Source organism: Oncorhynchus mykiss, chromosome 18, assembly GCF_013265735.2.
Source record: "Oncorhynchus mykiss isolate Arlee chromosome 18, USDA_OmykA_1.1, whole genome shotgun sequence".
NCBI lineage: Eukaryota > Metazoa > Chordata > Actinopteri > Salmoniformes > Salmonidae > Oncorhynchus > Oncorhynchus mykiss.
The window spans coordinates 53,549,443-53,577,071 of record NC_048582.1 but is presented as its reverse complement, the minus strand read 5'-3'; the positions used below and the strand labels follow the sequence as shown (position 1 = coordinate 53,577,071).

Genomic DNA, 27,629 nt, shown 5'->3' with positions numbered 1-27,629 from the left:
TTTTACAGCAAGAAATGCTTAATTCTGCAGGAATTGCTATTAGGCCAAGTGAGAGGATATATTCCTATAATCAGTGTCCAGATTTCAGTTTCTATTCCATTTAACCCATCTAAACAGTACAGTTCCCTTTGACGTGCATATTTGAAGTCCCTGCCTTGTGACTGTGGAATTTGTATAGCGCCTCTCACCATCATCACACATAACATAACCGGCACTGCCATCATCCTCTTTTACCACTTCAACAAATCTTTACCAAACATGACTTTTCTGGCCCTTCCTTCGCTTTATTTTAAACTCTCCATTTGCAGCGTTTCTATTATTGAATTCAATGCCGACATTGTCTCCTTTTTGCCTCAGTGGATCGACGGTAACTTTTATTCCCTTAAATTCCCAAAAGCATTTGGTGATTGGCGTGTATTTGGCACGTGTACAGTTAGGCCCTAAAGCTTAGGCTTACGTACTAATAACAGATACAAATAATGAAAGAAAAACCTTACTGTAGCCTATAGATTTGAATTGCACAAGAATTATACATTTATGGATTTTTAATGCATTGTTTATTCAACCCACCACCACCCACACGCCCTTCATCCACACAGTATTTCATGACCCTAAACTCGCTCGCCCTACAGATATATCCACGGGAACTGCGAGTTATGAGTCAGCCTGCGCATCACTATTGTGTATATTGTGTATAACCACAGTATGTTGGTGCAAATAAAACCTTAGTTATAGGTGATTAGTCATGACAGCTGTCAATCTAACATACTGTGTTGTGATTGGTTGCAGTGGCAGAGCAGGATGGCCAAGAGTCACCAGACTCCACTCCTCGACAGACACCCACACCCAACGAGGAGAACACCATGGTAGGATACAAACACACACTGGCAGACCGGACACCCACGCCGGTTTAGTTTAGAAAACCATCTCTCCTCAGAAGCGACAGTTACAGGAATATAAAAGCAGCTTGATTGCCGTAGCATCATCAGGGAAACTGGGCAGAAGGCAGTTGTGCTTCAAATACATCAGTTCTGCAACATCTTTTTAATTGAGCCTCTCATTCTCCTTAATGGCTGAGATGAACTGTATAGGAAGCTCTGTGGACAGGTCGTCTGGATACTGGACAGCCAATGAATTGGCAGATGCAAACAGATTATCATATTTAGCCGTTCTTGAGGGCTTGAAAAAAAGAAAAAGTGGTTTGCGAGTTGTGTGGTTGCAATATCAACGGTCTCTTATCTCTGGTATATATCTTGGCATGCATCATTCAAGTTTAAATCCTGTGCAGCGCAATGTACATAGGCCTATAATGCACAATGTTTTAGGAAAGACTGTCTGGGTTGGCAATACTCAGTATAGAAAACAGTCAGGCCCGCAACCTTGACCTGTAGGCTGTGGTGAAAACATTTGCACCCAAAAAAAGGAGGATTTATGGAGACCAGGGGAGTCTCTCAAGTTGGATTTAAATTTAATTTACCTTGAGTTTGCAGACCATTTGTGTAGGCAATTAGACAGACAAAACCCGATGAGTTCAACAAGAAATATTGGCTAAATTTATCCTCAAGCTGACTACTCTTTTCCTCATTGTTGGGCTATTTGGTGTGTCATTTTTATAATAAGTTTATAAGTAGTAGCTAAATACGGTATATAGCTACTAGAGATCGACCGATTATGTTTTTTCAACGCCGATACCGACACCGATTATTGGAGGACCAAAAAAAGCCGATACTGATTAAACAGCCGATTTGTATTTATTTATTTATTTGTAATAATGACAATTACAACAATACTGAATGAACACTTTTATTTTAACTTAATATAATACATCAATAAAATCAATTTAGCCTCAAATAAATAATGAAACATGTTCAATTTGGTTTAAATAATGCAAAAACAAAGTGTTGGAGAAGAAAGTAAAAGTGCAATATGTGCCATGTAAGAAAGCTAGTGTTTAAATTCCTTGCTCAGAACATGAGAACATATGAAAGCTGGTGGTTCCTTTTAACATGAGTCTTCAATATTCCAAGGTAAGAGGTTTTAGGTTGTACTTAATATAGTATTTATAGGAATATTTCTCTCGATACCATTTATATTTCATATACTGTACCTTTGACTATTGGATGTTCTTATAGGCACTTTAGTATTGCCAGTGTAACAATATAGCTTCCGTCCCTCTCCTCGCCCCTACCCGGGCTCGAACCAGGAACACATCAAAAACAGCCACCCTTGAAGCATCGTTATTGTCACGCCCTGACCTTAGAGAGCTTTTTATGTCTCTATTTTGGTTTGGTCAGGGTGTGATTTGGGTGGGCATTCTATGTTCCTTTTTCTATGTTTTGTATTTCTTTGTTTTAGCCGGGTATGGTTCTCAATCAGGGACAGCTGACTATCGTTGTCTCTGATTGGGAACCATACTTAGGTAGCTTTTTCCCACCTATGTTTTGTGGATAGTTATTTTCTGTTTAGTGTTTTCTGCACCTGACAGAATGTTTCGGTTTCGTTTATTCTCTTTGTTATTTTGTTCCAGTGTTCAGTTCAATAAAAGTAATGAACACTTACCACTCTGCACTTTGGTCCGATTCTTCCTCTTCAGACGACGACACCCGTCACAGTTATCCATTGCTCCACAAATGCTGCGGCCCTTGCAGAGCAAGGGGAACAACTTCAAGGTTGAAGAGCGAGTGACGTCACCAATTGAAACGCTAATAGAGCACACCCCGCTAACTAGCTAGCCATTTCACATCGGTTACACTAGCCTCATCTTGGGAGTTGATAGGCTTGAAGTCATAAATGCTTTAAGCACAACGAAGAGCTGCTGGCAAACGCACAAAAATGCTGTTTGAATGAATGCTTACGAGCCTGCTGGTGCCTACCATCGCTCAGTCAGACTGCTCTATCAAATCATAGACTTTTTTTATTTGTTTATTTTAATAATTTTTTTTACCCCTTTTTCTCCCCAATTTCGTGGTATCCAATTGTTCTAGTAGCTTGTCTCATCGCTACAACTCCCGTACGGGCTCGGGAGAGACGAAGGTTGAAAGTCATGCGTCCTCCGATACACAACCCAACCAGCCGCACTGCTTCTTAACACAGAGCGCATCCAACCCGGAAGCCAGCCGCACCAATGTGTCGGAGGCTACACTGTGCACCTGGCAACCTTGGTTAGCGCGCACTGCGCCCGGCCCGCCACAGGAGTCGCTGGTGCGCGATGAGACGAAGGACATCCCTACCGACCAAGCCCTCCCTAACCCGGACGACGCTAGGCCAATTGTGCGTCGCCCCACGGACCTCCCGGTCGCGGCCGTTACGACAGAGCCTGGGCGCGAACCCAGGGACTCTGATGGCCCTTAACCACTGCGCCACCCGGGAGGCCATAGACTTAATTATAACATAATAACACACAGAAATACGAGCCTTAGGTCATTAATATGGTAAAATCCAGAAACTATCATTTCGAAAACGTTTATCCTTTCAGTGAAATACTGAACCGTTCCGTATTTTATCTAACGAGTGGCATCCATAAGTCTAAATATTGCTGTTACATTGTACAACCTTCAATGTTATGTCATAATTATGTACAATTCTGGCAAATTAATTACGGTCTTTGTTAGGAATAAACGGTCTTCACACAGTTCACAATGAGCCAGGTGGCCCAAACTGCTGCATATACCCTGACTCTGCTTGCACGTTCCGTGCAAGAGAAGTAACACAATTTCCCTACTTAAAAGAAAGTCATGTTAGCAGGCAATATTAACTAAAGGTTTAAAAATATATATGTACGGTGAACTAGGTGTGTGAGGAATGGAATCAGGCGCAGAGAGTTCCACAGGGAAAGTGCACTTTAATACGGCACAAACAAACAAGCCCACAACACAGGGCGCGGAAATATGTGGACCACCCAAAAACACAGGGTAACAGGTACAGAACACGAACACACCTAACTAACGCACACACGTAACACAAAATTAATCGCACTAAACGAGGGCGGGTAAAACCTACTTTAAATAAGGAAGCCCATCAAGCACACACAAATAGACACAGGTGCAACTAATAAGACAGCGGAAAAGGGATCGGTGACGCCTAGAAGACCGGTGACGACGACCGCCGAGCACCGCCCGAACAGGCAGGGGAGCCAACTTCGGCGGAAGTCGTGACAGTACCCCACCCCGACGCGCGGCTCTCGCAGCACGCCGCCACCGGCCTCGAGGGCGACCCGGGGGGCGAGGCACCAGGTGGAGGCGGTGGAAGTCTCTCAGGAGAGAAGGATCCAAAATGTCCCCCACCCAGCACCTCTCCTCCGGACCGTACCCCTCCCAGTCCACGAGGTACTTTAGGCCCCTCACCCGGCATCTCGAGTCCAGAATGCCACGTACTGTGTACGCCGGGGGGACCTTGGGCACCTCACCTTCCTGAAGGGGACCAGCCACCACCGGCCTGAGGAGAGACACATGAAACGAGGGGTTAATACGATAATACCTAGGAAGTTGTAACTTGTAACACACCTCGTTTATTCTCCTCAGGACTTTAGATGGCCCCACACACTGCGGCCCCAGCTTCCGGCAGGGCAGGCGGAGGGGCAGGTTTCGAGTCGAGAGCCAGACCCGGTCCCCCGGTGCGAACATGGGGGCCCCACTGCGGTGCTGGTCAGCGCTCCTCTTCTGCCGTTCCCCCGCCAGTCTCAGCGACTCCTGGACGGCTTTCCAGATGTCCTTGGAGCGCTGTACCCATTCCTCTACCGCAGGATCCTAGGTCTGGCTCTGATGCCATGGGGCCAGGACCGGCTGGTAACCTAACACACACTGAAACGGAGACATGTTCGTTGAGGAGTGGCGGAGGGAATTCTGAGCGAGCTCAACTCAAGGAACATACCTCGCCCACTCACCTGGCCGTTCCCGGCAATATGACCACAGAAACCTGCCCACATCCTGGTTTACGCGCTCCACCTGCCCATTACTCTCGGGGTGAAAACCCGAGGTCAAGCTGACCGAGACCCCCAGTCTCTCCATAAACGCCCTCCAAACTCTGGACATGAATTGGGGGGCCCGATCAGAAACAATGTCCTCAGGCACCCCATAGTGCCGGAAGACATGGGTAAACAGGGCCTCTGCAGTCTACAGGGCAATGGGATGAGATGGCAGGACGACCAGGATCGATCCACAACGACCAGGATCGTAGTACTTCCCTGGGACGGGGGAAGGTCGGTAAGAAAGTCCACTGATAAGTGTGTCCACGGCCGTTGTGGAACGGGGAGGGGCAAGTGTTGAGGAGCCTTACTCTGAGCAGGAAGAGACATAAAATCTCACGTCCTTGGCCCATGTGGGCCGACAGTATCTCACCCTAAGTCTCCGCACTGTCCTCTCGATGCCAGGATGACCCGAGGAGGGTAGAGTATGAGCCCAATGGATTAGTTTATCACGGACCCCCCTCGGCACGTACTGAGGCCCTGCTGGACACTGAGGGGGGGCCGGCTCTAATCGTGATGCCCTCTCTATCTCCGCGTCCACCTCCCATATTACCGGTGCCACGAGCCATGAAGGTGGAATGATGGGAGTCGGCTCAACGGACCGCTCCTCGGTATCATAGAAGCAGGACAGCGAGTCGGCTTTGGACAGGGAGCCTGGCCGGTACGAGATGGTGAAACCGTGTAAAAAACATGGCCCATCTAGCCTGACGCGGATTTAGTCTCCTCGCTGCCCAGATATACTCTAGATTACGATGGTCAGTCCAGATGAGAAAAGGGTGCTTAGCCCCCTCAAGCCAATGTCTCCACACCTTCAGAGCCTTGACTACAGCTAACAACTCCCGGTCCCCCACGTCATAGTTTCATACTTCCTCGAAAAGAAGGCACAAGGGCGGAGCTTTGGTGGCACACACGAACGCTGGGACAGCATGGCCCTGACCCCAGCCTCGGATGCGTCCACCTCCACTATGAACGCTAAAGAGGGGTCCGGATGCGCCAACACGGGCGCATTGGTGAACAGCTCCTTCAGACGATTGAAAGCTCTACCCGCCTCTGCTGACCAACGCAAGCGCACCGGTCCTCCCTTCAGCAGTGAGATAATGGGAGCAGCCACCTGACCAAAATCCCGGATAAACCTCCGGTAGTAATTGGCAAACCCTAAAAACCTCTGCACCTCTTTCACTGTGGTCGGAGTCGGCCAATTACGCACGGCTGTAACGCGGTCACACTCCATCACCACCCCGGAGGTGAAAATACGATAACCCAGGAAGGAAACGGCCTGTTTGAAGAACACACATTTCTCGACCTTGCAATACAGGTCATGCTCCAGCAGTCACCCAAGTACCTTACGCACCAGAGACACGTGCGCCGCATTCTTCAACCCATATGGCATGACGCGGTACTCACAATGGCCAGATGTAGTACTAAATGAGGTTTTCCACTCATCTCTTCCCCGGATACGCACCAGATTATACTCACTCCTCAGGTCCAGTTTTGTGAAGAAGCGCGCCCTTTGAAATGATTCCACCGCCGTAGCGATGAGAGGTGGTGGGTAACTAAACCCCACTGTAATAGAATTTAGACCTCGATAATCAATGCACGGACGCAGACCTCCCTCCTTCTTCTTCACAAAAAAGAAGCTTGAGGAGACAGGTGATGCGGAGGGCCGAATGTACCCCTGTCCCAGCGATTCAGCAACATATGTCTCCATAGCTACTGTCTCCTACTGGGACAATGGGTACACGTGACTCCTAGGAAGTACAGCGTTCTCCAGGAGGTCTATCGCGCAGTCCCCTCGACCATGGGGTGGTAATTGGGTCGCCTTCCTTTTACTGAAGGCGATAGCCAAATCGGCATATTCAGAGGGAATGCGCAAGTTGGAAACCTGGTCTGGACTCTCCACCGTAGTCGCACCAACGGCAACTCCTATACACCTGCCTGAACACTCCTCTGACCACCCTCTAAGAGCCCCCTGTCGCCAGGAAATCACCGGGTTGTGCTGAGCTAGCCAGGGAATTCCCAACACCACTGGTGAATCGATAAGGAACAGACTAATCCGCTCCTTATGATCCCCCTGCGTTACCATGTCCAGTGGCACCGTGACCTCCCTGACCACTCCTGACCCTAATGGTCTAGAACACGAACACGAACACACCTAACTAACGCACATACGTAACACAAAATGAATCCCGCACAAAACAAGGGCGGGTAAACCTACTTTAAAGAAAGTGTCACGGTCGTTATAAGGATCGGACCAAGGCGCAGCGTGGTATGTGTACATTCTTATTTATTTAAAGACTGAAACACTGAACAAACTAACAAAATAACAAACCGAAACGTGAAGCTATACAAACGAGTGCTGACAGGCAACTACACATAGACAAGATCCCACAAATACCAAAGGGAAATGGCTACCTAAATATGATCCCCAATCAGAGACGAAGATAAACAGCTGTCTCTGATTGGGAACCATATCAGGCCAACAGAGAATTACAAAAACACCTAGACCTACAAAAACATACAAAAACCCTAGACAATACAAAACCCCTAGACAATACAAAAATTAGCATACCCACCCTAGTCAGTCACACCCTGACCTAACCAAAATATAAAGAAAACAGAGATATCTCAGGTCAGGGCGTGACAGAAAGGCATTGATGTTTATGGTTAGGTACACATTGGTGCTACAACAGTGCTTTTTATCGCGAATGCGCTTGTTAAGTCATCACCCGTTTGGAGAAGTAGGCTGTGATTCGATGAGAAATTAACAGGCACCACATCGATTATATGCAACGCAGGACAAGCTAGTTAACCTAGTAATATCATCAACCATTTGTAGTTAACTAGTGATTATGTTAAGGTTGATTGTTTTTTATAAGATAAGTTTAATGCTAGCATCTTACCTTGGCTCCTTGCTGCACTCGCGTAACAGGTAGTCAGCCTGCCACGCAGTCTCCTCCTGGAGTGCAATGTAAGGCAGGTGGTTAGAGTGTTGGACTAGTAACCAGAAGGTTGCAAGTTCAAATCCCCGAGTTGACAAGGTAAAAATCTCTCGTTCTGCCCCTGAACAAGGCAGTTCACCGTTCCTAGGACGTCATTGAAAATAAGAATGTGTTCTTAACTGACTTGCTTAGTTAAATAAAGGTAAAAAAAAATTATAATGAAAAAAATTGGCCACAATTGGTGTCCAAAAATGCAGATTACCGATTGTTATGAAAATGCCGATTAATCAGTCAACCTCTAATAGCTATAGATAGATAGTAGACTGAATCATGAAAAAATCCATAGTAAGCTAGTGTTTTGAGGGTGGACTGGCTGAATGATTGGTCATTAATAGACTGGTTTTACGCACAACAACTTCCTATCCAAGCTGGAAGAGAGCACGAGGATGGATCATGTCATGCAGGTTCAGGTAGCCTGTACAGGACAGTTTTATATTATAAAACATCTATTGGTAGCTGATTAGTATGCTGTTACAGCAAAAATGTATTTTACAATCTGCCATGTTTGAATTTTCAACTTTAATTACTGAACAAGTAATTACATTATTGCCACCAGCCAGCAGTCTAAAAATTACAGCATTGTGATACGCACGCACGCACGCACGCACGCACACACACACACACACACACACAGGAGAGGAGAGGGAAGGATGGGAGAAGAGGGGAGGAGGGACAAGAGAGGAAAGTAGAAGAGTGTATACTGAATAAACCTTTTACACTCAATAATTAATTCCCTCCATCACGTGCGTGTGCGTGTTTACTTGGCTGATCTCTCTTTGAGTGAGGAAGTAGAAGAGGGGAGACAGGACTTTGGGTTGCGGCTCAGATAGAGTGTGTTGTTATCATGGGTGTTTTCTTCGTAAACAATGGTTTGCGGGAAGGTGTGTGTGTGTGGTGGCGGCACCGTGGGATAGTTTCACTCGCGGGAAGTACCCTGCTCACAGCCAATCTGCACACACACAGCGTGTAGACTCCAATATAAATAAACAGTCCATATTGCCTTACTGATGATACCATTATATTACCAAGGGATCTCCTCCATCCCAAATATAACCTGCCCCCCCAAAACAACAGATTATCGCTAAGAAAACCCCCTCTTTCTCCTCCACACATCCACACTGGCCCACAGCCCCAGACGCAGTATTTCTAAAGCCAGGGCGCTGCTAGGGAGGACACGACACTACGTTTCTGAAGAACACACAGAGAGAGAGAGAGAGAGAGAGAGAGAGGTTATTTTCTCTCTTTCTCTGTGACTTACAGACAGAAAGACTAGCTGACAGGGGTGTTACCTACCTTTATATTTAACCTCTCACCTCTAATCCTGTGACCTGATGATATCGTTGGGCTGTGGACTAAGATACCTGTTCTCTCAGTCCCCTTCCTTACAGCTGGGGGGGGGGGGTGTGCGGCCGGACGGTGTGTGTGGCCGCGAGGAGCTGACCAGACTAGAGCTGGTCCAGAGACTGGCTGCAGACAGCTGCAGACTACTGCAGAACCAGAACTACAGAGTACCAGACCACCGCAACCCCACCGTGAGTACACACACACACACACACACACACACACACACACACACACACACACACACACACACACGCCCTCTGACAAACATACTTCTGAATAATATATTTTGTGATAGTATGCTCTAACTTCACGTCAGTGTTTCACAATGTGTGTGTGCGTGTCTGTGTGTGTGGGGGGAGGTATATGTGTGGATGTGTATTTTACGGACTTCCTTTCGAACCCTTCCTTTCCTCCCCTCTACGTATGTCATCTAGTCATCTGTGAGAAGTTGGAACATTATGTCTCTCTAGTATATAACATTCTGTCCCTAGTATATAACATTCTGTCTCTCTAGTATATAACATCCTGTCTATCTATTATATAACATTCTGTCTCCCTAGTATATAGCATTCTGTCTCTCTAGTACATAACATTCTGTCTCTAGTATATAACATTCTGTCTCTAGTATATAACATTCTGTCTCTCTAGTATATAACATTCTGTCCCTAGTATATAACATTCTGTCTCTAGTATATAACATTTTGCCTCCCTAGTATATAACATTCTGTCTCCCTAGTATATAACATTCTGTCCCTAGTATATAACATTCTGTCTCTAGTATATAACATTATGTCTCCCTAGTATATAACATTCTGTCTCTCTAGTATATAACATTCTGTCTCTAGTATATAACATTCTGTCTCCCTAGTATATAACATTCTGTCCCTAGTATATAACATTCTGTCTCTAGTATATAACATTCTGTCCCTAGTATATAACATTCTGTCTCCCTAGTATATAACATATATAACATTCTGTCTCTCTAGTATATAACATTCTGTCTCCCTAGTATATAACATTATGTCTCTCTAGTATATAACATTCTGTCCCTAGTATATAACATTCTGTCTCTAGTATATAACATTCTGTCTCCCTAGTATATAACATTCTGTCTCTCTAGTATATAACATTCTGTCTCCCTAGTATATAACATTCTGTCCCTAGTATATAACATTCTGTCTCTAGTATATAACATTCTGTCTCCCTAGTATATAACATTCTGTCTCTCTAGTATATAACATTCTGTCTCTAGTATATAACATTCTGTCTCCCTAGTATATAACATTCTGTCTATCTAGTATATAACATTCTGTCTCCCTAGTATATAACATTCTGTCCCTAGTATATAACATTCTGTCACTAGTATATAACATTCTGTCTCTAGTATATAACATTCTGTCTCCCTAGTATATAACATTCTGTCTCTAGTATATAACATTCTGTCTCCCTATTATACAACATTCTGTCTCCCTAGTATATAACATTCTGTCTCTAGTATATAACATTCTGTCTCCCTAGTATATAACATTCTGTCTATCTAGTATATAACATTCTGTCTATCTAGTATATAACATTCTGTCTCCCTAGTATATAACATTCTGTCCCTAGTATATAACATTCTGTCACTAGTATATAACATTCTGTCTCTAGTATATAACATTCTGTCTATCTAGTATATAACATTCTGTCTCTCTAGTATACAACATTATGTCTCTCTAGTATATAACATTCTGTCTCTAGTATATAACATTCTGTCCCTAGTATATGACATTCTGTCCCTAGTATATAACATTATGTCTCTAGTATATAACATTATGTCTCTCTAGTATATAACATTCTGTCTCTAGTATATAACATTATGTCTCTCTAGTATATAACATTCTGTCTCTCTAGTATATAACATTCTGTCTCCCTAGTATATAACATTCTGTCTCTAGTATATAACATCCTGTCTCTATTATACAACATTCTGTCTCTCTAGTATATAACATCCTGTCTCTATTATACAACATTATGTCTCCCTAGTATATAACATTCTGTCTCTAGTATATAACATTCTGTCTATCTAGTATATAACGTTCTGTCTCTAGTATATAACATCCTGTCTCTATTAAACAACATTCTGTCTATCTAGTATATAACATTCTGTCTCTAATATATAACATTCTGTCTATCTAGTATATAACATTCTGTCTATCTAGTATATAACATTCTGTCTCTAGTATATAACATTATGTCTCTAGTATATAACATTCTGTCTCTAGTATATAACATTCTGTCTCTAGTATATAACATTCTGTCTATTTAGTATATAACATCCTGTCTCTATTATACAACATTCTGTCTCCCTAGTATATAACATTCTGTCTATCTAGTATATAACATTCTGTCTCTAGTATATAACATTCTGTCTCTAGTATATAACATTCTGTCTTTAGTATATAACATCCTGTCTATCTAGTATATAACATTCTGTCTCTAGTATATAACATTCTGTCTATCTAGTATATAACATTCTGTCTCTCTAGTATATAACATTATGTCTCCCTATTATACAACATTCTGTCTCTCTAGTATATAACATTCTGTCTCCCTAGTATATAACATTCTGTCTCTAGTATATAACATTCTGTCTCTAGTATATAACATTCTGTCTCCCTAGTATATAACATTCTGTCTCCCTATTATACAACATTCTGTCTCTCTAGTATATAACATTATGTCTCCCTATTATACAACATTCTGTCTCTAGTAAATAACATTCTGTCTCTCTAGTATATAACATTCAAACAATTCCTTTACTTTCAGGCCATCAAATGTCCAAACTCTGTTTTCTCTTACATTGCTAGCATACTTTCTCAAACTAAATGGATGTGGTTGTGCTGCAGCAGATTCTAACTGTGTGTGTAGATGTACATTATGTGTGCCATGTGTGTGTGTGGTTGGTGTGTGTTTAGAGGGGTAACCCTGTATCAGATATCAGACCGTTGTTTTAATCTGCAGCTCACAGGGAGTTGATGGGAGATGTGGTGGGTCCTTGCCCAAGAGATAGGGTGGTCGTGGTCTTCACAGTTGATTCCGCAGGTTGCATGACATGAGCTGAATGAAATCTAAAAGGCTTTGAAAATAAAAAAACTTTTATATGCTCAGTGCTCCGTTGACCTTTCACAAAGATGCTTCTTTTTGTGAGAAATCTTCTAAGAACAATGAGAATGTTGCATTAATATGACAAGTGTACTCTTAAATATGAAAATACTTAATGTCATGTCTCAAAATCTATATACATCTTAGCTCTATATTGTTTTTTGTCCTGTGGGTTCGAGAGGAAAGTGAGCCTGTCAGGTAGCAGTAGTTTTCATTCTTGCACAGAATCCAGTCTATCTGATGAGATGCCATTTTTCAGAGTTTTGACCTATTTTTTTCTTATCTGGCCTCCATTGATTTAGTCACCCTAATTCTGGCCATCCTACGAGGGTAAAAACTCTTGTAACCTTTTGAACAGATTATGATAGAGACATGAGGTTAGGACCATTGGTTTTCTTAAAGGATTATCTACATAATTAACTTATTTCACTCATTGGTCAAAATATACGTTTTTGATTGGACACCCTACAATATATTTTCCACTCTGTGTTATAAAACTCCCACACAACACACATTGTCCTCCTGTTTCTCTCTATATTCTGCATACAATACCAATGTACAACTCTTCTCTCTCTCTCTCTCTCTCTCTCTCAGGGAGAGGCAGTAGGGAGGGTGTGTCTTAAGGAAAGGGGTCGGGACGTCCTTGTGCTACAGAGAGTGCCATCATCAGTGACATCACCTAACCCCGCTTCCTCGCCATCATCAGTGACATCACCTAACCCCGCTTCCTCGCCATCAGGGGGAGGGGCCAGAGAGGAGGACGGAGAGAAGAGGTCAGTATCCTCATCTTTCAATTTCAATCTCTCTGTTTTTGTGGGCGTTGCTGGAATATACAAATGAATCATGTAAACGTTATATATGATCTATAAAGATTTCAAACTGTATGCTGTGTATGTCCCAGACAAACCTGTTCGTTGAAAGCCATGTCAAGAAAAATATTTTACATTCTCCCTCCTTTTCCCTCTCTTAAGTCACACCCTTTGCATGCCTGCACGCACACAAGCATCTGTCCTGACAAGATAGATTGTGTGTTTGCTTCCTAGAGGATGTGTGTGGGTTTGTGTGTGTTATGACAGAGAACGTGTGTGTTTTAGCTGCAAGCAGAGAGAGAATGATTTTCTTGTCTTGAAGGGAGAAACAAATCAAAAGAAAGCAAGACTGTTTGCTGCCTAGAGGGTGTGTTTACACATTATAAAGGGTGTGTGTGTGTCTCTGGTGTTAGGCAGGGAGAGGGGAGGCCTCAGTACATCCCCTTTTGGGGTAGAGCTACTATAGCCTCTATATCTGTGGAGCTCCAGGAAGGAGGGGGAAGCAGGCTGGCTCTTCAGCCCAGGACAGAGCACCCTGGCTGAGCATGTTGCGCTAGGAAGAGCAAATCCTCTGGAGGAATTGAGATGGACTTGAGAACTGTCACACTAGTGGAGGCAGAGGAAGATGAAGACGGTAGTGATGATGATGAAGATGACTGTTGTAGTAGTTCTTTCCCGACCTTCAATGTCCCTTACCTGCTCTACATTGATGATGAGGATCAAGATGACTGGAGTAGTCTACCTTACATTGATGAGGAAGGGGAGGATGAGGAGGGAGAGGAGGAGAGAGAAGAGAGAGAAAGGAGAGATAGAAGCTCTGAGGAATACAATTCCTGCTCTTCCTCCTGTGCTTCTGACAGGTGTGTTGGTATGTGTGTATCGTGTGTGTTTGTGTGTGCGTGAGTCCTTGTTTATGTGTAACTTTTCTCTGTGTGTGTCTGTTTAGGTATGTGGTGGTGTCTGGAACACCCCTGAAGATTCTAGAACACCTGCTGAGTGACCTACGACTGGATGACCAGAGAGGAGCACCGGAGAGCAGAGTGTCTGGTGAGTGAACACGTACACACACACACACAGTCTTGTTTATCCTTAACACGGTCTTGTTAAATCCTAGTTAACCTTAACCCCAAAACCTAACCCTGACTTCTAACCATAACCCCTAAACCTAATTCAAACCCTAACACAAATTCTACCTTATGTCCCCAATTGGTCAAATTTTGGTTAGTTTACTATTCTTGTGGGGACTTCCGGTCACACATACACACAGCAGATAGTTTGGTGATTGTGGGATCCCCCAAAGATCTGTACTCAGTCCATTACACTTATTTAAATGTACACCAAATAATTTAATTTGTGTGTTTGTTTGTGTGCACCAATCCCTCCCCTGCTCTTAGGAATGTCCTAACATGTGGCAACATAACCACTACTTCTACTGTTCTTCATTCTTTCTTTCTTCTTTTTTTTCTTTCCTAGGAATATATTGTAGCATATTTCAGTGTTGTCTAACTAACGTGACCTATTGGGAAACGGTGACAAAAGACCATCTTGGGTAAATGAGTCTTCGGCCCTAATGATCACCAGTCAAAAAGAGAGCTGAAAGAAAAGAAAGAGAGGAGTGTGTGTGTACTCGCGCATGCGTGCCTGTGTGAGTGCGTGCGTGCGCGCACACGCATGTGTGTGTGTTTTTTAAACAGAAACATGTTTAACAAGCTGAAACAAGCCTAAAGCGAGATTAACGCACAACACTGCAATACCTGATTACTAAGATTAGATCTGTGGCCCGGGGGTGGTGTGTGTGTGTGTGTGTGTGTGTTTGTGTGTGTGTGTGTGTGTGTGTGTGTGTATATATGTGTGTGTGTGTGTGTGTATGAAATTGGAGGAGTGAAGGAGAGTTGTTAACATGGAGAAAATGAAAGCAGTTGGAAGGAGGGAGGAAAATGGGAACGGTAGGGTGGAAGGAGAGAGGAGGGGTGAGAGGGGTGGAGAGAAGGAAAGAGGTAGAAGCCAGCTAAATAGTCTAGTCATTTAAAGTGGTGTTCTATGAAAAGCTTGCTTTCCTATCTAAACGTCAGACAGCTGGTTAGTTAATTATTCATAGGAACCTTTCGGCTGCTCTATCCACTGCTCTTCGGAACCATTACTTTTTTTGTCATGTTTCCCATGGACAGAGTTTAACGTTGTGCAGCAAGCTCAGTCTGCACAGATGCACTAATCTTGATAACATAATGAGTGGCTATTAGGGATGTAAGATGATTTGTAGATCAGTGATTCGGCGCCTTGCTCAGGCCAACTGCATTCTCAGCCCTTCATGAAACTGCATTGCCAGGGCTGGACCTGTATAATCCACCATTACTTAAACCATTCCTTCTGAAACCACACTCTTCAGTGAGAAGAGTGGGCGATGTTTCAAAATAAATCAAATGTATGTTTTTGCATGATATTCCAAATGCCTGTATGTCGTTTATGTCCGCTGGTTCTCATGTTGTAATTTGTCTTGACTCCTTTGCTCCTTCTGTGCTGTGTGCACCTTCCCATTTACACCAGAGATCTGTATATAATGATGAGATGATCATGTCTCCGCCCTAACAATGGGAGTCATTGTCTCAAAGGCTGTGAGGCAGGCGACAAGCTTAGGTCCAAAATAAACTCATAGAAACGCATTGGGTTTATTTTTAACTGATTATGGCGAGAGTGAAACCTTGCGCTTTGCCTCTTCCTCTCTGTTTACACACACACACACACACACACACACACACACACACACACACACTAAGCCCCTCCTCCACCACTCACAACAGCAAAGCTGAGAGGTCACTCCTTCCTCTCTGACAAGCGGTCTCAACTCGTTATTTGCATTTGAGGTTTGGTCCAACAGACTGGGTCATATGGACACTGAAGCACATTGAGACATTATTTTACTGTAATAGAGAAGTTAACCTTTCTAACCATACACTTTTTATGTCTCACCTGCTCTAATTGCCAGCTAGCTTTATAGTTCCACCCTCAGAGCATGTGTAGACCAGCTAGCTGTATAGTTCCACCCTCAGAGCATGTGCAGACCAGCTAGCTTTATAGTTTCACCCTCAGAACATGTGCAGACCAGCTAGCTTTATAGTTCCACCCTCAGAGCATGTGCAGACCAGCTAGCTTTATAGTTCCACCCTCAGAGCATGTGCAGACCAGCTAGCTTTATAGTTCCACCCTCAGAGCATGTGCAGACCAGCTAGCTTTATAGTTCCACCCTCAGAGCATGTGCAGACCAGCTAGCTTTATAGTTCCACCCTCAGAGCATGTGCAGACCAGCTAGCTGTATAGTTCCACCCTCGGAACATGTGCAGACCAGCTAGCTGTATAGTTCCACCCTCAGAGCATGTGCAGACCAACTAGCTTTATAGTTCCACCCTCAGAGCATGTGCAGACCAGCTAGCTTTATAGTTCCACCCTCAGAGCATGTGCAGACCAGCTAGCTTTATAGTTCCACCCTCAGAACATGTGCAGACCAGCTAGCTTTATAGTTCCACCCTCAGAGCATGTGCAGACCAGCTAGCTGTTGTGTTTTCGGACATTTTCAGCTCAGGTTGCTCAGGTCGCCCCACCTGCTTCAAGATGTCCACTGTCATCCCTGTGCCCAAAAAGGGAAAGTAAGTGAACTGAATGACTACCGACCTGTAGCACTCACTTCCATCGTCATGAAGGACACCAACAACACCAGGTCAAGAAGATCATCATTGACCTCAGCCACCCAAGCCACGGCCTGTTCTCATGTCAAATCAAATCAACAACGAAAAAATCTTTGTCACATGCGCCGAATATAACAGGTTTAGACTTTACCGTTAAATGCTTACTTACAAGCCATTAACCAACAATGCAGAAAGAAATGATTTGCTAAATAAACTCATGTAAAAAAAACTGACCAATAAAATAACAATAACAAGGCTATATACAGTGGGGCAAAAAAGTATTTAGTCAGCCACCAATTGTGCAAGTTCTCCCACTTAAAAAGATGAGAGAGGCCTGTAATTTTCATCATAGGTAAACTTCAACTATGACAGACAAAATGAGAAAAAAAATCCAGAAAATCACATTGTAGGATTTTTAATGAATTTATTTGCAAATTATGGTGGAAAATAAGTATTTGGTCAATAACAAAAGTTTATCTCAATACTTTGTTATATACCCTTTGTTTTCAATGACAGAGGGCAAACGTTTTCTGTAAGTCTTCATAAGGTTTTCACACACTGTTGCTGGTATTTTGGCCCATTCCTCCATGCAGATCTCCTCTAGAGCAGTGATGTTTTGGGGCTGTTGCTGGGCAACACAGACTTTCAACTCCCTCCAAAGATATTCTATGGGGTTGAGATCTGGAGGCTGGCTAGGCCACTCCAGGACCTTGAAATGCTTCTTACGAAGCCACTCCTTCGTTGCCCGGGCGGTGTGTTTGGGATCATTGTCATGCTGAAAGACCCAGCCACGTTTCATCTTCAATGCCCTTGCTGATGGAAGGAGGTTTTCACTCAAAATCTCACGATACATGGCCCCATTCATTCTTTCCTTTACACGGATCAGTCGTCCTGGTCCCTTTGCAGAAAAACAGCCCCAAAGCATGATGTTTCCACCCCCATGCTTCACAGTAGGTATGGTGTTCTTTGGATGCAACTCAGCATTCTTTGTCCTCCAAACACGACAAGTTTAGTTTTTACCAAAAAGTTATATTTTGGTTTCATCTGACCATATGACATTCTCCCAATCTTCTTCTGGATCATCCAAATGCTCTCTAGCAAACTTCAGACGGGCCTGGACATGTACTTGCTTAAGCAGGGGGACACGTCTGGCACTGCAGGATTTGAGTCCCTGGCGGCGTAGTGTGTTACTGATGGTAGGCTTTGTTACTTTGGTCCCAGCTCTCTGCAGGTCATTCACTAGGTCCCCCCGTGTGGTTCTGGGATTTTTGCTCACCGTTCTTGTGATCATTTTGACCCAACGGGGTGAGATCTTGCGTGGAGCCCCAGATCGAGGGAGATTATAAGTGGTCTTGTATGTCTTCCATTTCCTAATAATTGCTCCCACAGTTGATTTCTTCAAACCAAGCTGCGTACCTATTGCAGATTCAGTCATCCCAGCCTGGTGCATGTCTACAATTTTGTTTCTGGTGTCCTTTGACAGCTCTTTGGTCTTGGCCATAGTGGAGTTTGGAGTGTGACTGTTTGAGGTTGTGGAGAGGTGTCTTTTATACTGATAACAAGTTCAAACAGGTGCCATTAATACAGGTAACGAGTGGAGGACAGAGGAGCCTCTTAAAGAAGAAGTTACAGGTCTGTGAGAGCCAGAAATCTTGGTTGTTTCTTGGTGACCAAATACTTATTTTCCACCATAATTTGCAAATAAATTAATAAAAAATCCTACAATGTGATTTTCTGGATTTTTCTTCGTCTGTCATAGTTGAAGTGTACCTATGATGAAAATTACAGGCCTCTCATCTTTTTAAGTGGAAGAACTTGCACAATTGGTGGCTGACTAAATACTTTTTTGCCCCACTGTATAGGGGTAAATAAACTAAAGTAAAAATAAATAAAGTAACACTATAAAATAACGAGGCTATATACACGGGGTACCGGTACAGAGTCAATGTGCAGGGGTACGGGTCAGTCGGGGTAGTTGAGGTAATATGTACAGCACCAGTCAAAAGTTTGGACACACCTACTCATTCAAGGGTTTTTCTTTATTTTTACTAATTTCTACATAGAATAATAGTGAAGACATCAAAACTATGAAATAACACATATGGAATCATGTAGTAACCAAAAAAGTGTTAAACAAATCCAAATATATTTTATATTAGCCACCCTTTGCCTTGATGACAGCCTTGCACACTCTTGGCATTCTCGTAACCAGTTTCATGAGATAGTCACCTGGAATGCATTTCAATTAACAGTTGTTCCTTGTTGAAAGTTAATTTGTGAAATGTCTTTCCTTCTTAATACTTTTGAGCCAATCAGTTGTGTTGTGACAAGGTAGGGGTTGTATACAGAAGCAAGCCCTATTTGGTAAAAGACCAAGACCATATTTTGGCAAGAACAGCTTAAATAAGCAAAAAGAAACGACAGTCCGTCATTACTTTAAGACATGAAGGTCAGTCAATCTGGAAAATGTCAAGAACTTAGAAAGTTTCTTCAAGTGCAGTTGCAAAAACCATCAAAAGCTATGATGAAACTGGCTCTCATGAGGACCGCCACAGGAAAGGAAGACCCAGAGTTACCTCTGCTGCAGAGGATAAGTTCATTAGACTTACCAGCCTCAGAAATTGCAGTCCAAATAAATGCTTCACAGAGTTCAAGTAAGTAACATACACATCGCAACATCAACTGTCCAGAGGAGACTGTGTGAATCAGGCCTTCATGATCGAATTGCTGCAAAGAAACCACAACTAAAGGACAGCAATAAGAAGAAGAGACTTGCTTGGGCCAAGAAACACAAGCAATGGACATTAGATTGCCGTGTCTTTGTGAGATGCAGAGTAGGTGAACGGAAGATCTCCGCATTTGTGGTTCCCACCGTGAAGCATGGAGGAGGAGGTGTGATGATGTGGGGGCACTTTACTGGTGACACTGTCTGTGATTTATTCTGAATTCAAGGCACTTAACCAGCATGGCTACCACAGCATTCTGCAGTGATACACCATCCCATCTGATTTGCGCTTAGTGGGACTATCATTTTTTTTTCAACAGGACACTGACCCAACATACTTCCAGGCTGTGTAAGGGCTATTTGTCCAAGAGAGTGATGGAGTGCTACATCAGATGACCTGGCCTCCACAATCAGTGACCTCAACCCAGTTGAGATGGTTTGGGATGAGTTGGACTGCAGTCAAGGAAAAGCAGCCAACAAGTGCTCAGCATATGTGGGAACTCCTTCAAGACCGTTGGAAAAGCATTCCAGGTGAAGCTGGTTGAGAAAATGCCAAGAGTGTGCAAAGCTATCAAGGCAAAGGCTACTTTGAAGAATCTCAAATATAAAATATATTTTGATTTGTTTAACAATTTTTTGTTTTTTTGGTTACTACTTGATTACTACAATCTAAGCCTGATGCCCTCAATCTCACACAAATTATCAATGAACCTACCAGGTACCACCCCAAAGCCGTAAACACGGGCACCCTCATAGATATCATCCTAAACAACTTGCTCTCTAAATACATCTTTGCTGTTTTCAACCAAGATCTCAGCGATCACTGCCTTATTGCCTGCATCCGTAATGGGTCAGAGGTCAAGCGACCTCCACTCATCCCTGTCAAACGCTCCCTGAAACACTTCAGCGAGCAGGCTTTTCTAATCAACCTGGCCTGGGTATCTTGATAGGATATTGACCTCACCCCTTCAGTAGAGGATGCCTGTTTTTTTTAAATGCCTTCCTCGCCATCTTAAATAAGCATGCCCCATTCAAGAAATTTAGAACCAGGAACAGATATAGCCCTTGGTTCTCTCCGGACCTGACTGCCCTTAACCAACACAAAAACATCCTATAGCGTTCTGCATTAGCATCGAACAGACCCCGTGATATGAAACTTTTCAGGGAAGTCAGAAACCAATATACACAGGCAGTTAGAAACGCCAAGGCTAGCTTTTTCAAGCAGAAATTTGCTTCCTGCAACACAAAAACATTTCTGGGACACTGTAAAGTCCATGGAGAATCAGAACACCTCCTCCCATCTGCCCACTGCACTGAGGATAGGAAACTCTGTCACCACCGATAAATCCACTATAATTGAGAATTTCAATAAGCATTTTTCTACGGCTGGCCATGCTTTCCATCTGGCTACCCCTACCCCGGTCGACTGCACAGCAACTCGCCCAAGCCTTCCCCATTTCTCCTTCTCCCAAATCCAGTCAGCTGATGTTCTGAAAGAGCTGCAATATCTGGACCCCTACAAATCAACCGGGCTAGACAATCTGGACCCTTTCTTTCTAAAATATATCTGCCGAAATTGTTGCAACCCCTATTACTATCCTGTTCAACCTCTCTTTCCTGTCGTCTGAGTTTCCCAAAGATTGGAAAGCAGCTGTATCATCCCCCTCTTTAAAGGGGGGGACACTCTTGACCCAAACTGCTACAGACCTATATCTATCCTACTCTGCCTTTCTAAGGTCTTCGAAAGCCAAGTCAACAAACAGATTACCGACCATTTCGAATCCCACCGCACCTTGCAAACATTGCAATCTGGTTTCAGAGCTGGTCATGGGTGCACCTCAGCCATGCTCAAAGGTCCTAAACGATATCTTAACCGCCATCGATAAGAAACAATACTGTGCAGCCGTATTCGTTAACCTGGTCAAGGCTTTCGACTCTGTCAATCACCACATCCTCATCGACAGACTCGATAGCCTTGGTCTCTCAAATGATTGCCTCGCCTGGTTCACCAACTACTTCCCCGATAGAGTTCAGTGTGTCAAATCGGAGGGCCTGTTCTCCGGGCCTCTGGCCGTCTCTATGGGGGTGCCACAGGGTTCAATTCTTGGGCCGACTCTCTTCTCTGTATACATCAATGATGTCGCTCTTGCTGCTGGTGATTTTCTGATCCACCTCTACGCAGACGACACCATTCTGTATACTTCTGGCCCTTCTTTGGACACTGTGTTAACAACCCTCCAGACGAGCTTCAATGCCATACAACTCTCCTTCCGTGGTCTCCAACTGCTCTTAAATACAAGTAAAACTAAATGCATGCTCTTCAACCGATCGCTGCCTGCACCTGCCTGCACCTGCACCTCTGGACGGTTCTGACTTAGAATATGTGGACAACTACAAATACCTAGGTGTCTGGTTAGACTGTACACTCTCCTTCCAGACTCACATCAAACATCTCCAATCCAAAGTTAAATATAGAATTGGCTTCCTATTTCGCAACAAAGCATCCTTCACTCATGCTGCCAAACAAACCCTCGTAAAACTGACAATCCTACCGATCCTCGACTTCGGCGATGTAATTTACAAAATAGCCTCCAATACCCTACTCAATAAATTGGATGCAGTCTATCACAGTGCCATCCGTTTTGTCACCAAAGCCCCATATACTACCCACGACTGCGACCTGTACGCTCTCGTTGGCATGCTAGTAGACACCATAGTGGAGCTCTTTAGCATCAACTCAAATCGCCGTGTTTGGAGGAGGAATGCTGCCTATGACCCCAAGAACACCATCCCCACCGTCAAACATGGAGGTGGAAACATTATGCTTTGGGGGTGTTTTTCTGCTAAGGGGACAGGACAACTTCACCGCATCAAAGGGACGATGGACGGGGCCATGTACCGTCAAATCTTGGGTGATAACCTCCTTCCCTCAGCCAGGGCATTGAAAATGGGTCGTGGATGGGTATTCCAGCATGACAATGACCCAAAACACATGGTCAAGGCAACAAAGGAGTGGCTCAAGAAGAAGCACATTAAGGTCCTGGAGTGGCCTAGCCAGTCTTCAGACCTTAATCCCATAGAAAATCTTTGGAGGGAGCTGAAGGTTCGAGTGGCCAAACGTCAGCCTCGAAACCTTAATGACTTGGAGAAGATCTGCAAAGAGGAGTGGGACAAAATCCCTCCTGAGATGTGTGCAAACCTGGTGGCCAACTACAAGAAACGTCTGACCTCTGTGATTGCCAACAAGGGTTTTGCCACCATGGTGGAGAGTTTGGAATCTGATTGATTGATTGCTTCTGTGGACAGGTGTCTTTTATACAGGTAACAAACTGAGATTAGGAGCACTCCCTTTAAGAGTTTGCTCCTAATCTCAGCTCGTTACCTTATAAAAGACACCTGGGAGCCAGAAATCTTTCTGATTGAGAGGGGGTCAAATACTTATTTCCCTCATTAAAATGCAAATCAATTTATAACATTTTTGACATGCGTTTTTCTGGATTTTTGTTGTTGTTATTCTGTCTCTCACTGCTCAAATAAACCTACCATTAAAATTATAAACTGATCATTTCTTTGTCAGTGGGCAAATGTACAAAATCAGCAGGGGATCAAATACTTTTTTCCCTCACTGTAGGTGGGCCTGGGGAAGTCTAGCGGTTATGCCGCTGCCTTCAGAGCTCAAATAACATGTTGCTGTGGACTCTAATCTGGCCCACGCCCTTCTGACACAAACCCTCTTTCAACGTTCCTGTCTTTCTCTCACTGTCTGAGATATAGAGGTTTGTGACCTGTGATGCATTTCCTGTTTCAGAGCTGCTGCTGGATGACTTCCTGTTGACGTACCTAGTGTTCATGACGACCAATGACCTCTGTCAGGCCCTGCTCGGACAATATCCTTTACACACTGCATGTGTGTCTGTCTGTCTGTTTTTCTGTGTAGTGTGTATTGTCCTTAACTTGTCCCACCTACAGCAGTAAGCGTGTGCATGGTCAAGGTCAGGAGGATGGAAAGGAGGCCCTCTATAGGAAGAGGAAAGTATTACACCTAGTTGCTCACTGGACACGCCTATATAAGGACTTCCTACGAGAGGACGAACACATCAAAGCATTCATGAAGGTAGGAGGAGACACACAGGTTTGGTAACCAGTTTGTGAGGGTAATAGCTGCCTAGTAACAGGAAGGAAAGGAGTTATATTCTGCATGTCAGTGACAGCGATAACTTAAGTGTTTGTGTGCTTGTGTGCTTGTGAGCTTGCAGCTTTGTTTTCTCCCTGGCACATGTCTGCACATACATTTACAATACATCTACAATACTTAAACCTAAATATATCTCTTAAGTGTCAGTTAGAGGTGTGTGTGTGTGTGTGTGTGTGTGTGTGTGTGTGTGTGTGTGTGTGTGTGTGTGTGTGTGTGTGTGTGTGTGTGTGTGTGTGTGTGTGTGTGTGTGTGTGTGTGTGTGTGTGTGTGTGTGTGTGTGTGTGTGTGTGTCAGACTCTCTCCAGGTGTGTGTTAGAGGATCTTTATGAGTTTCCGTCTCTGGAGAAAGACATGAAGGAGTTCCAGAAGCTTCTACGACGTAGACAGTGAGTGTGTGTGTGTATCCGTGTGTGTGCATGTACAGCACAAGGACGCCATTGTTTATGAGACATGAGCACAGCCTACCGTTTGTCTGTGGGGGGATAGAGGAAACAGAAGCTTCAATTCTCAAGTAAATCTTTATTTATGAACAAGCAAATATGGAGTTGTTTATTTGTTTCTCTGTTTGTTTTTGTTTCAGCACAGTGGATGAATGTCCTCCACAACAAAAGGTGAGAGGGATGGAAGAAGGGCGAGGGGAGAGAGAGAAAATGGGGGGGGGGGGATAATTGGTAGACGAAAATGATCTGTCACTGCCAAGTTAAAGGGATACTTTGGGATTTTGGCAGTGAAATCCTTTATCTACTTCCCCAGAGTCAGATGAACTCATGGCTTGCATTGTTATGTCTCTGCATCCAGTATGAATGGAGGTAAGATCTAGTTTTGCGAGCAAATGCTAACTAGCGTAAGCACAATGACTGGAAGGCTATGGTGTCTACTAGCATGCTAGCCGTTACCATAGACTCCCCCAGTCATTGCTCTGACACTAGTTAGCAACTTCCTTCAAACTGCACGCAGAGACATAAAAATTGTATCCACGAGTTCAATCTGACTCTGAGGAAGTATATAAATGGCTTCATTGCCAAAATCCTAAAGTATCCCTTTTATAATCTAATGGTTTATGTCCCTTCTCCCTCTCTCCTCTCCATCTCTCTCTATCCCTCTCTCTTTCTCATTCTTTCTCCCTATCCCTCTCTCTCCCCTCCCTTCTGTCTTCATCCCTCTATTTCTCTGTCTGTCTCTCCAGAGTAAGCCTCTGTTCCAGCAGCTTAGTTTAAAGGAGAACAGTCTGCCACTCCGCTTCCCTCGAGCTGACACCAAAGAGGGTGAGAACACACACACATGTGATGCTGTGATTGTATGTGATTGATATTATTGATTTTGATTGATATGATTTATTGAAGTGTCATATGCTTAGAGGTGCCCAGCCCACATGGGTCTACAAGACACTACTAAACACAGTGACATTTTCTTTGTAATCAAAACAAAATAACGTTTTCCAAATGATATACATACAATAATCACAGCCTGTACAGCTATCTAGCCACACTATACAACCAGCTACCATCTAGCCACACTATACAACCAGCTACCATCTAGCCACACTATACAACCAGCTACCATCTAGCCACACTATACAACCAGCTACCATCTAGCCACACTATACAACCAGCTACCATCTAGCCACACTACACAACCAGCTACCATCTAGCCACACTATACAACCAGCTACCATCTAGCCACACTATACAACCAGCTACCATCTAGCCACACTATACAACCAGCTACCATCTAGCCACACTATACAACCAGCTACCATCTAGCCACACTATACAACCAGCTACCATCTAGCCACACTATACAACCAGCTACCATCTAGCCACACTATACAACCAGCTACCATCTAGCCACACTATACAACCAGCTACCATCTAGCCACACTATACAACCAGCTACCATCTAGCCACACTATACAACCAGCTACCATCTAGCCACACTATACAACCAGCTACCATCTAGCCACACTATACAACAAGCTACCATCTAGCCACACTATACAACCAGCTACCATCTAGCCACACTACACAACCAGCTACCATCTAGCCACACTATACAACCAGCTACCATCTAGCCACACTACACAACCAGCTACCCTCTAGCCACACTATACAACCAGCTACCATTTAGCCACACTACACAACCAGCTACCATCTAGCCACACTACACAACCAGCTACCATCTAGCCACACTATACAACCAGCTATCATCTAGCCACACTACACAACCAGCTACCGTCTAGCCACACTATACAACCAGCTACCGTCTAGCCACACTATACAACCAGCTACCATCTAGCCACACTATACAACCAGCTACCATCTAGCCACACTATACAACCAGCTACCATCTAGCCACACTACACAACCAGCTACCATCTAGCCACACTATACAACCAGCTACCATCTAGCCACACTATACAACCAGCTACCATCTAGCCACACTACACAACCAGCTACCATCTAGCCACACTATACAACCAGCTACCATCTAGCCACACTATACAACCAGCTACCATCTAGCCACACTATACAACCAGCTACCATCTAGCCACACTATACAACCAGCTACCATCTAGCCACACTACACAACCAGCTACCATCTAGCCACACTACACAACCAGCTACCATCTAGCCACACTATACAACCAGCTACCATCTAGCCACACTATACAACCAGCTACCATCTAGCCACACTATACAACCAGCTACCATCTAGCCACACTATACAACCAGCTACCATCTAGCCACACTACACAACCAGCTACCATCTAGTCACACTACACAACCAGCTACCATCTAGCCACACTACACAACCAGCTACCATCTAGCCACACTATACAACCAGCTACCATCTAGCCACACTATACAACCAGCTACCATCTAGCCACACTACACAACCAGCTACCATCTAGTCACACTACACAACCAGCTACCATCTAGCCACACTACACAACCAGCTACCATCTAGCCACACTACACAACCAGCTACCATCTAGCCACACTACACAACCAGCTACCATCTAGCCACACTATACAACCAGCTACCATCTAGCCACACTATACAACCAGCTACCATCTAGCCACACTATACAACCAGCTACCATCTAGCCACACTATACAACCAGCTACCATCTAGCCACACTATACAACCAGCTACCATCTAGCCACACTACACAACCAGCTACCATCTAGTCACACTACACAACCAGCTACCATCTAGCCACACTACACAACCAGCTACCATCTAGCCACACTATACAACCAGCTACCATCTAGCCACACTATACAACCAGCTACCATCTAGCCACACTACACAACCAGCTACCATCTAGTCACACTACACAACCAGCTACCATCTAGCCACACTACACAACCAGTACATTTCTCAGTACATTGTGACATAACTGATCAATCTCAAACACGCCCTGTCTGAATTCAAGCCTCTGCTCGTCCCGTAAGCAGAATACTTCAGGTTTATCACCAACATTTTTACAAAAAAAGAACATGTCTCTGATCGCCATCCAGAGGGCAATAAAACACTACCGTAAATGGATTTCCGTTTCGATTTGCCCAAGTTCACACAGTAGGTTAAATTCTCTCTTCGGACAATCTGTTAAATTACGCGTCTCTGCGGCCAGAGCGAGGGTGCCGGATCTGAGTGGTGCACAAACGGACGTTTGGTTTTTTGTTAGGTTCAGGAGGACATATGGTTCAGGGGTGTAGTTCTTGTTGGTGAGAGTGTACGTTCTAAGTTTAGGTTTAAACCAAATA

General features: G+C 44.1%; 1 protein-coding gene across 3 annotated transcripts in view; it reads left to right on the top strand.

Annotated features, from left to right (window-relative positions):
• Positions 1–27,629, top strand: part of LOC110496523 (rap guanine nucleotide exchange factor 5) — a 57,416-nt gene that overhangs the window by 20,075 nt on the left and 9,712 nt on the right. For all 3 annotated transcript variants that reach the window (XM_036953253.1, XM_021572478.2, XM_021572479.2), the window contains 9 exons: positions 790–866; positions 9,336–9,494; positions 13,045–13,223; positions 14,206–14,306; positions 23,473–23,551; positions 23,628–23,778; positions 24,154–24,245; positions 24,440–24,470; positions 25,046–25,124. In XM_036953253.1, coding sequence (XP_036809148.1) covers positions 790–866; positions 9,336–9,494; positions 13,045–13,223; positions 14,206–14,306; positions 23,473–23,551; positions 23,628–23,778; positions 24,154–24,245; positions 24,440–24,470; positions 25,046–25,124 — 948 coding nt within the window. The remainder of the gene's footprint in view (positions 1–789; positions 867–9,335; positions 9,495–13,044; positions 13,224–14,205; positions 14,307–23,472; positions 23,552–23,627; positions 23,779–24,153; positions 24,246–24,439; positions 24,471–25,045; positions 25,125–27,629) is intronic.